The sequence below is a fragment of the Balaenoptera musculus genome, chromosome 3, assembly GCF_009873245.2.
Source record: "Balaenoptera musculus isolate JJ_BM4_2016_0621 chromosome 3, mBalMus1.pri.v3, whole genome shotgun sequence".
NCBI classification, from domain to species: Eukaryota; Metazoa; Chordata; class Mammalia; order Artiodactyla; family Balaenopteridae; genus Balaenoptera; species Balaenoptera musculus.
Window position 1 is genome coordinate 162,203,075 of NC_045787.1, and position 10,636 is coordinate 162,213,710.

Here is a 10,636-nt window from a genome sequence, read left to right on the forward strand (position 1 = left end):
GAGCTTCAGCTTCCTCTGCTGGATGCAGGGAAGATGAGAGCCCCTCCCACAAGCTGAAGGGCACCCGGTTGGTGGTGAACACTTGAAAGGGCTGGGTTTTTTGTTGTTGTTGTTGGCTGTACTGTGTGGCATGTGGGATCTTAGTTCCCCATCCAGGGATCGAACCTGCGCCCCCTGCAGTGGAAGCGCGGAGTCTGAACCACTGGACGGCGAGGGAGGTCCCGGGCTAGGCTTTATTGTTGCTGTGTCCATCTGCACGGGCAGTGGGGGAGTGTCCAGCAGGGTCGGAGCTGCCTGCACACCCAGTGTGCGAGCTGCATGCTTCAGTCTCTCCCTGGGCTCCCTGTGTGTCGAGGTGGCACCCCTGTCCCAGCATCCTGGCCAGCCTGGGTTAGGCGGGCCCAGCTCTCCAGGCCTGGGAGAGCCAGCTCGAGGCCCCAGGTTGGGCGCTGTCTCCTTAGTCCACAGCCCAGCAGAGCCCCAGGTGTCTGGGCTGCTCTACTGGGCCCCTCCAGGCTCAGGGGCCCTCTGCCCGTGGCCGACGTGGGGCTGTGGGCGGCAGCTGGACCAGGACTGGCTCAGGGTTACCCGTTGTGTCCACCACGCGAAGGTGCGGGAGGCCCAGGAAGGCCTCGGGCGCTATGCTGGTCACGTGAAGCCTGTTGGCCCTGGACCGAGAGGTGGGCGTGAGGGCGGGTTTGAGGGGAGGTGCACCCCCAGGCCTGTTCACGTCCCCCACAGCCCTCCCTTGTCCACCTGGAGCCACCGGGCCCTGCCACCCTCAGGGCACCTGAGGAAGAGGGCACGTAGGCGGGGCGTGCTGAGGAAGGCTTCGGGGCCCACGTGGCTGATGCGGTTGCCCTGCAGGTGCAGCTCCTCAAGGGCCTCAGGCAGGTCGGGGGGCACGAAGGACAGCTCGTTGTGACTGAGGTCCAGCACCTGGGCAGGCGGGCAGAGATGGCGCCGTGGCGGCCCCAGGCCCTGGGCCACCCCATTTAGCCAAGCCCCAAACTGCTCTCCTCCGGGGCCCCCTTCCACGCCCAGCCCGGTCCTTCTGCCCGCCCCCCTCAGCTACTTCGTGGCTGCCAAATCCTGCCCTCAACAGAGGTAAACTGAGTCCCCTCTGGGGCAGGCCCTGTTCTAGGTGGTGGGGGCCCAGACAGGCAGGGTCCCTGCCTGCTGTGGGAAACGTTGATTCAGTTAATCCCTCACAAAGATGGTACTTCCTTTACCTCCTCATGCCCTTCTAACAATTGTCTGCTTGTGATTGTTGCTGACTGCTTTCTCCCTAACTAGGATGTTTGTGCCAGGGGCCAGGAGCTCTGTCCTTCTGTGCCCAGTGGCATCTCCAGGACCTAGAATAGCGCCTGGCACCCACAGATGCCCTAAATTCCGTGGCATCAACAGCGCTCAGAAGGAGCTAGAGGCTGGGGAGGTGGAGGGGTGGTCGTGGAGGACCAGGTGGCAGGGACAGCACAGGCAACGGCCTGGAGGCTGGGTCTGTCTTATCCACCCCAGGGCTGGCCTGCAGTGGGAGCTCTCTTTCTGGCATCTCAGGGCCTTGCAGGGGAGTTGCTGGGCAGGCAGGCCGGTGAGTGGAGGGGCCGTGGGGACACCTGCGGGCGTTCATTGTGGCCAAGCAGCCCACCCCTGACCTGGAGGGCCTGCAGCTCATGCCAGGTGCCAGGCCCGATGTCACCCACACGCAGCCGGTTATGCGCCAGGCAGAGCTCCTGAAGCTGGTCCAGGCCGGCCAGCGGCTCAGGCTCGAGGGCCCGCAGCTGGTTTCGCTGCAGCCGCAGGGTGTGCAGGCTGGCGGGCAGGCCCGAGGGCAGCAGGGTCAGCTGGTTGCCGGCCAGATCGAGGCTGCGCAGGGCCCGCAGCCGGTGGAAGGCCCGGCGGTGCACGCGGGCGCTGGCCAGGCGGTTATAGGCCAGGTTGAGCTCAGCCAGGCTGGGCGTGGCGGCCAGATCATGGGCACCCAGCGTGGTTACGCGGTTGTGGGGCAGCACCAGGGCCCGCAGGCGGCGGGGCAGCGCCTGGGGCACGCGGTCCAGCCCGTTGCCGTAGAGGTGCAGCGTGTGCAGGCCCCGCAGCGGCCGCAGTGCCCCGGCCGGCAGCCCTGCCGCCCCCAGCTGGTTGTGCTGCAGCAGCAGGTAGCACAGCCCTCGCAGGCCGCGCAGCCGGGCAGCCTCCACCCGGCGGATGCGGTTGCGGCCCAGGTGCAGCACGGCCAGGGTGCGCGGCAGGCCGGCGGGCACCGCGGCCAGCTGGTTGTGGGACAGGTCCAGGTACTCGAGGCAGTGCAGCTTGCTGGCAGGAGAGAGAGGGTCGGCGTCGGGCTGGGCACCCAGAGTCGGGGGCCGGGTAGATCTTGGTTGGGGGGGGGGGTGTTGAGGACTGGTCCTGAGAGACGTAAGCTGGAGATTCCAACTTGGGGGTGATGAGCTGAGAGATCTGGGGAGGAGGTAAACCTGGGGGTGATCAGGGCAGATTCCAGCCTGAGGGTTAGATGTAGGGGTGACCAGGACAGAGTTCTGGGTCTGAGATGTTCACGTGGCAGCTGTGCCGTTGGGTAGTAGGACCGAGGCACAGGGTGGCTGGAGACGAGGATGCCGCCAGGTGCCTGGCTGAGCCTGGCCCATCGTAGGCGCTCACCAAGTGAGGCCTCGAGTTAGGAGTCATACAGGGGTGGGGGATGGAGGCCCGGGGCCCCCAGAGGCTGAATCCTCAGCCCCTACTGCCGGCACGAGGCTGCACCCCTGAACCCCCTGTCCCCAGGCCCCACCTGAACGTGGTGGCATCCAGGCCTCTGTCCGTCAGCTGGTTGTACTGAAGGTAGAGCTCACGGAGGTGGGTCTGGCGACTCAGGGCTCCTCGGGGCACCTTGGAGATGAGGTTGTTCTGGGAAGGGAGGAGAGAGTGAGACTGAGGGTCCAGGACAGAGGGCAGTGGGGAGCCACAGAGGGCTCTTGAGTAAGGGACGAGGAGCTCGCTTGAGCAAGGCTGCCCACGGAGAGCTTGTGAGCAACCAGTGCCAGTGGAAGGGACTCAAAGACATTTCTGACTACTGGGATAACAAGGAGGTGGAGGGGTCCCCCAGGAGAGAGGTGCAGGGAGCCCAGGGAGGTGGGGACACGGGGATGGTGAGGTGAAGGAGGGGCACCTGCAGGTGGAGCCGCTCCAGCGAGGACGGCAGGCTGGGCGGCACATAGCTGAGCCGGTTGCTGGAGAGACTGAGGGTGACGACTGCCTGGGAGCCGTGGAAGGCGTCGGGGGGCAGGCCCGCGTTGCTCAGCTGGTTGTTGTGGAGGTACACGGACCTGAGGGGAGCCAGGCTCCGGCCACCAGCCCCGCCCTGGCCTCCCCACCGCCCCGCACCCCAGCTCAGGGCCACCTTCAGTGTGAGAGTGTGTGCATGTGTGTGTGTGTGTGTGTGTGTGTGTGTGTGTGAGCGTGCGTGCTCTCTGCTTCAGTCTTGAGTTCTCCAAACAGAGCATCCAGGGCCCTGTCTCCCCACCAGACCCCCCCAGGGTGGGGAGTGACCCCAGGCATATCTGAGACCCTTGGGGCCTGGGCCGGGCCAGGGGCTACCTGAGCGCTGGCTTCTCCCCAAAGGTGAGCGGGAAGATCTCCGTCACTTCGTTAGCAGCCAGATCCGCGACACGGAGGGAGCGGGGTAGAAACTGGGGGGCCTCAGAGAGCTGCGGGAGCAGAGCTGCACTGGTCCTGGTGGCCCCCCTCCTGCACCCCACCCCTCGCTGTCCCATCTACACTTTGTGCTACATGACCCCAGCCCGGCTGCACCCCTGTGTGTGTGTGTGTGTGTGTGTGTGTGTGAGGGGGGCTCACCTTGTTGTGGGCCACGTAGATGTGCTGCAGCTGCGTGAGGGACTCAAAGGCCTCGTCAGGCAGGCCTATGAATGAGGTGGGCGGTGAGGGGACCCCTGGTGTGGGGTGGGGGCAGGGCGGAGTCTGTGCTCCCATCCAGCCAGGGACTGGCAGAGGCTCCTCCAGGCCCCGCCCCCCACGTCCTCAAAAGCCACAGCCCCTGCCCCCCCATCCCCTGAATTTCCATCCTGCTCAGCAAAGGGCAGTGCTGGGAACTGCCGCAGACCTGCCCACAGACCGAGCTGGGGAGGGAGGGAGAGGGCAGCAGGGACCGTGGTGGGGAGGGGCCGCCTCCCGTTGTCCCCCTCACCCTCGGAGGAGATGCGGTTGTTGTGGAGATTGAGGGTCCGCAAGCCGCTAAGGCGCGACAGCTCGTTGTAGGGGAGCTCCTGGAGCTGGTTGTTCTGTGGGGCAGGGAAAGGGGCGCTCACACCCTGACCCCCGTGACCCTGGGCCCTGCTTCTAAGCTTCCCATCAGCCTGAGCAGTGAGCCCTGACACCCATCACCCTCTACTTGATCCCAAATGCCTTATTACCTCGGAACAACCCTGTAACCAAAAGGAGAGTGGCCCCCAGCGCCCCATGCACCCCTACAGTTGATCTCAAATGCCCCGCCACGCTGACCCCAAGCAACCCTGTAATCACCAGACGTTGACCTCTCCGACACCCCTAAACCCTCAGCCCCTCCCACTTCCAATATCTACGCCCCCACCTCCTCTCACCGAACACACAGAGCCCTGCACCCTCATCAAGGCCAACTCGCATCAGTGCCAAGACCCTCACGCCCAATGCCTCAGCCCTGCACATGGACCCCACACCCCCATCACCCTCAACCCAACCACTGCCCAGGCTCCCCGCTTCCCCTGGGAGCTACCCTGCCCCCACCCCACCCCAGGCCCCACCTGCAGGGAGAGGTGTTGAACTGCCCTGGTGATGTTGTCCGGGAACACCCGAAGGTCCAGGCCGGCACAGTCCACTGTGTCAGCCCGGGGGCAGGAGCAGCGTGGGGGGCAGGCCCGGGGCGGGGGCTGCGAGCTCTCCCCCAGGTGGGGGAACGAGGCGTCCTCCATGCCGAGGGCAGGTGGGGGGCCGGGCAGCAGCAGGAGCAGCAGCAGTAGGCTCAGCCACTGGGAGTTGAGGGACGGCTCAGGGTGTCCCCAGGCTGGGCACCGGGTCACCATGGTGACAGGAGCATCCCCGCATGGAGGGGGTTGGGCAGGCAGGCCCCACCCTCAGACCCTCCCCTGCCCCAACTTACCATAGCCAGCCCCAGGTCTGCCGTCTCGCCGGAACTGCTGACCAGGGCTCCCTAATGGAAAGCAGGCGGTCACCTCCTGGAGGTTCTGCTGTGGCCGCCACCCCCCCCCATCTCTTGGCACTGGCCACCCTCCCCCCCCCGCCCCGAGCCTGTTCTCCCAGGGGCTCAGGGGAGCTGGCCCACCCTTTCTGCGCCCTGCGGAGGGCGGACAGGCGCCGGATGGGGTGGTGAGGACAGGCCAGCATGTCCCCTCGGTCCCACCCGCCTCCCCCCAACCCTCCGCGCCCCCGCGCCCCCCCCCCAGCTCTGCTTGCGTAACCTCGGCCAGCCTGGGCCGGGCCACAGGAGTGAGGAATGTTTGGGGGAAAGCTGAGATTTGCCCTGTCTGGTATTTGGGCCAACCGCAGGAGTAGGGGTGGGGGCAGAGGAGTGGAGGACGCTTCAGGGCACAGGAGGGTCCCCAAGGAACCGGGGCTGGCAACGATGGGTCAGGGCAAGCCTGGGCTCAGCCTGCCAATGTAGACACTGGTCTGGGGGCTCCCAGCCAGGTCTGCCATCTGGGCCCCTCCTCCCCCCTGCCAGCTGGCCTCACTGGCAGCCAGGCTCCCCCATCCCCAAATAGCCACAGCCGCCGCCCAAAAGGAAATTACACGTATTGAGGCGCCAGCCTGGTGGTTAAGGATGTGCGCTCAGTGGCAGCCTGCCTGGGCTTCAACCTGGGCTCTGCCACCTCTCCAGGCCTTGGTTTCCCGCTCTGCAAAGTGAGGGAATGGTTGCCTCGCCTCCCGGGAGTCGTGTAAGCATTAAATGAAATCATGCATAAGAAAGGGGTGAGACAGTGCCCAGCACATGCCAGGCCCTCAACAGCAGAGCAGAAGTGTGTGCTGAGGGGTGAGGAAGCCCGTCTCTGCCCCAGGTCTGATCCCCCGAGACACGCCATTTACCCACGAGACTTCAGACAAGTCATTTTCCTGCCAAACCTCAGCTTTCCCATGCATAAAATGGAGCTGACAGAAGACCCCTCCTCAAAAGGCAGTCACAAGGCAAAGGCAGGTAGTGGGCAAAAAGTTCCAAGCACAGCATCTGCCCCACAAGTGCTCCGCTTGGGTCAGAGTGGCTGATGGGCTGCTCAAAGGGCGTGAAGGAGATTGGGGTCTCTCAGAAACAGATTGAGTTGAGGACTGAGTGCATTTGTCTGGGAGACAGCAGCTGTAGGGGAGCAGGGATGTGGCAGAGAGAAGGAAGGGAGCAGTCATGAATCGATGAGTTATCACTGGGGTAATCAACTTGCCTGGAACTTGCCAAATTTAGCTCTCAAAATCCTGCATCTGGGGAACCCTCAGTCGTGGTCACATTGGGATAGTTTGGTCACTTGTAATTAAGCAAATTCTCAGTATAGGCAGCTGGGGCTCAGTCCCGCTGGGGAACCCTGGGGGATCAGAGTCATCTCACCCGAGGGGTGAGAGAGCTGGGGTATTGATCCTCCAACTCCCTCCATCAGTCACTGGTTGAGGGCTGCCCCCAAGGGATCTGAATTCCCTGGCAGTTTGGGTAGAGCAGACTCCATCCCTAAAGAGATATTACATGCCTGCTGGTGAGGCCGGAGGGGGGCATGGTAGGCCCCAGACAGCACCAACTACAGGGGGCTTGTTGGGGTGGGGGGGGGTCAAGCCATGGGGTGATGGAAGTGAAGTATATCAGGTGGACGGGAAGAAGGGACTAAGATGTGGAAGAATGATGGAGACAGAGGGTGTCTGTATTATTAATCCCTCTTCCACAGAGGAGGAAACTTGGACCCAAAAATGTAGTCATTTGACCACGTTTCCCAGGACTGTGTGGCCTCAGGAGAGGGGTCCCTCAGGGCTAGAAGACATGTCTTAGCTTCGACCAGAAGAGAACAACGGGCCCCACTCCAAGCTCTCCCTGTGGGACTGGCCACCACTAGCTTGGACATTGTGTAGAAGCCCCTTAGTCTCCCTAACAGAGTAATGCGGCCAACCCCACAGAGTTACTGAACTACTGCACTGATCCTAACCCCAGGGAAGTGGCAATGAGAACCAGGCTGTGTGAGTTCCTGGCAGGCCTCTTAAAGTTGCAAAGGATAGAGAATCCAAGCCAAACTAACTAATACAAACAAGGGTATTTATTAACTCATGAATGGAAATGCTGAGGGGCTGTCTTTCAGGCATAGCTGGATCCAGGGACTCAAATGACACCTTCAGGATGGAGTCTCTCTCTACCTCTCAGCTCTACTGGCAGGATTCTCTGTGCAGTGCCAAGATATCCCCAGCTTTAGTCCAGCTGAAAGCCCCAAGGTTATATGTCATTGGCCTAGTTTTGGTCACATGTCCATCTGGAATCAGTCCCTGTGGCCACAGAGATGGAATGTGCTGATTGGCTAGGAACATAATCACCACTCTTGTAAATGACCCACTGGCCTTATCTTCCTGCAACAAACTCCCTTCTCTACACTCTGCCGTGCCCAGCCCCGTCCAGCCCATCCCAGCTCTGCCCAGCCCAGCTCAGTCCTCCACTGCCCTGCCCTGCCCAGGAGGGAGTTCTGCAGGGACAGCAAAGGAGTATGGTCCACCAATGTAGAGCCTGGCAGAATCAGCATTTAGTACACCTTTATGAAATGCATGTAGAATTGTGTCTGTACGTGTGGGGAAGTTTGCATGGGGAGGGGCTGTTGGTGTCTCTTGGTTTCCCTGAGGCTCTGATCTCAGAGTAGGGATGACTGTGGAGTCAGCGGGTTGCAGTAACACTGTGGGCAGCTAGTGCAGCAATCTGGTCTTATTTTGGTTGGTGGGAAGAAGAGGCAGGGTTGATGTAGGAGGAAGCAAGAAGCTGATGGAAAATGTAGTTTTTTCCCAATTAGAAGAGGAAAGGAGGGGTCTTAACTCAGTACCAGTTAATGATCCCAAGGCACACCTTGGGCCTGCCCCTCCTCATCCTATGATGGCATCCAACCTTGAGACACAGGCTAAGGCCAAATTCCTCAGTCAGCCTTCATCTGGCTGATAAGCCCCTCAGGATCTGGACCCAGTCCATAAAATTACTGATATTTAGCCAGGCGTATGGCTGCCTAGAATAAAGAACTACATTTCCTAGGCTCCCTTGCAGGTGGATGTGGCCATATGTAAGCATAAGTGGTATGTACAACTTTGAGGAAAGGGGGGTGCTTTTCTGTTTCCTACTGATGGAATGTAGATGTGATGGCTGGAAGTCCATCAGCCATCTTGGGCCATGACATTGCCTCGGGACTAGAGGCCTTGAATGGTGGAGCAACAAGATAGAAGGAACCTGGGTCTCACATACCAAGGAAGGCTGTGCTACCCATGGACTGACCAGTGTTTTGATCACCTCCTGTTGACCCCGTTGGTGAAAGAGGAATCACATGCCCTAAATAGTACAAGATGGCCAAACACATGACACCTAATATGGATAGATGAGATCATCTGATGATTAGTTAGTCACATTCACAGGCCAGAATTGGAGGAGGGCACTGAGCCACATGGTTGGGGGTGCACTCAGCAGCAGAGCCAAGAAGCAGGGGCTGTGGGAGATGGGCTTGGTAGTGACAAAAGGGAGGGGTGACCTCTGGTTCCCATCAGAGGATGTGATTGGCTTGTTTGAATAATTTCTCAGTCTGGCAGAGAGGTGAAACCCATTAGGTCGAGGACCACATGAGGTGTGGCTGGTCTGGCTGACAGAGAAACAAGTCAGGTGGTTGGGGGTGGGGATGCATATCTGACAAAAGCAGGGAAACACAGTTAGACCTTTGAGGCCCTACGAGGCTCAAAGATATCAAAGCAGCCCCTGGAGTTTCAGGCTTTTCCAAACAACCAGCGCCAGTCATTTTGACCAGGCGTGAAAAAGAGGTATCTCTCTTGTTTAAGCCACCATTTCTCTCTCTTTTATTTCCTCTCTCCCCCACCACCCTTTTCTTTTCTTTTTTCTCTTTTTTTTCTGGCTGTGCCTGACCAGCGATTGAACCCACACTACCTGCAGTGGAAGCGCAGAGTCCTAACCACTGGCCCACCAGGGAATTCCCTCCCCTCCTCTCACCTCACTGTAGACCCACAGCATGGATGATGTTCACCAAGGAGAAAGTCTAGAAGGAAAACAGAAGGGAGTCCAAGGGAGACCCCCGAGGGATGCTTATGCCTGAGGGGTGGGCAGAAGAGAAGCCAGCGATGGCCATGGAGAAGGAGGGTCAGAAAGGAACCTGAAAGTATCTGGTAAAACTGAAGATGTGCCTGCCACATACTGGTTGGTGATGGTTAAATGTGTCAAATATAAAATCATATGATAATATTTTATTGGGTCATGGGACCCCCCCCCCAGATTAAACATTCTTTCGGGGCACATCTGTGAGGGTGTTTCCAGAGGAGCTTAGCATGGGTATCAGCGGACTCAGTAAACTCAGTGACCCTCCCCATTGTGCCTGGGCATCATCCAATCTACAGCAGCTCCGAACAGAATGAAAGACGGAGGAAGGAGGAACTCGCCCCTTTTCTCTTGTCCTGCCTGCCTGCTGGAGCTGGGACATCAGTCTTCTCTTGCCCCAGGACTGGGATGTACGCCATCGGCTCCCCTGGTTCTCAGGCCTCAGACTGGAATTATGCCACCGGCTTTCCCGGGTCCCCAGCTTCCAGACAGCGGCTTGTGGGGCTTCTCATCCTCCATAATCACTTAAGTCAATTCCTCATGATAAATCTCCTTTTATTTATATAGATTTTATATAAATACATAAAAGGATACACATACGTATATATGTAAAAGGATATACGTATAGCAACTGTATTATATATATCCATATATACTATAATACACATATTTTACACATATTTTATATATATACGCACGCACATTTTATATATCTTTGTGTGTGTGTATATATATATTTCCTTGAACTGCATGCGTCCACTTATACATGGATTTTTTTCACTAAATTTGTGCTACAGTACCACACCATGGTGGGCTGAATCTGTAGATCCGGAACCTTGGATTTGAAGGGCCAACTGTAAACTTATACACGGATTCTTGACTATGCAGAGGGTCAGCGTCCAAACCCTCACACTGTTCAAGGGTCAAATGTATATACGTATATATTGGGCAGGCAAGATCATTCCACATAACAAACAACCCCAACGGTCAGTGACTAACATCAGCGTCGGTCATCCCCACACCGCGATCTCAACAGATCAGCAGCAGGGCCTCGGAGCCACAGTCACTCTGCGATCCAGTCCAACAGAGGCTGCACTGCCTTGCACAGCAGCCTCTGCGTGGCTGGCGCAGTTGAAGAGAAAGACTCCCCATCACTTTTTCAGGGCTTCCACTCGGAAGGGCCACCCTACCCTCCTGCTCGCGTCTCATTGGCAAGGATTAGTCACGTGGTCCTGCGTGACCGCAAGGAAGGGAGAAATCTGCGGGGGGCTGGGCGGGGCACCGGGTTGGGGAAGAGGATCAAGTGGAATTTTCGGA

General features: G+C 59.0%; 1 protein-coding gene across 1 annotated transcript; it reads right to left on the reverse strand.

Moving 5' to 3' along the window:
• Positions 1-517: 517 nt before the first annotated feature.
• Positions 518-5,072, reverse strand: PODNL1 (podocan like 1). The gene is made up of 9 exons (XM_036847363.1): positions 4,794-5,072; positions 4,202-4,295; positions 3,853-3,917; positions 3,595-3,704; positions 3,167-3,323; positions 2,789-2,904; positions 1,656-2,313; positions 791-939; positions 518-668 (listed from the first exon to the last, which is right to left on the reverse strand). The coding sequence occupies exons 1-9, from the start codon at positions 5,070-5,072 to the stop codon at positions 518-520; spliced, it is 1,779 nt and encodes a 592-aa protein (XP_036703258.1).
• Between the last annotated feature and the right edge of the window lie 5,564 nt (positions 5,073-10,636).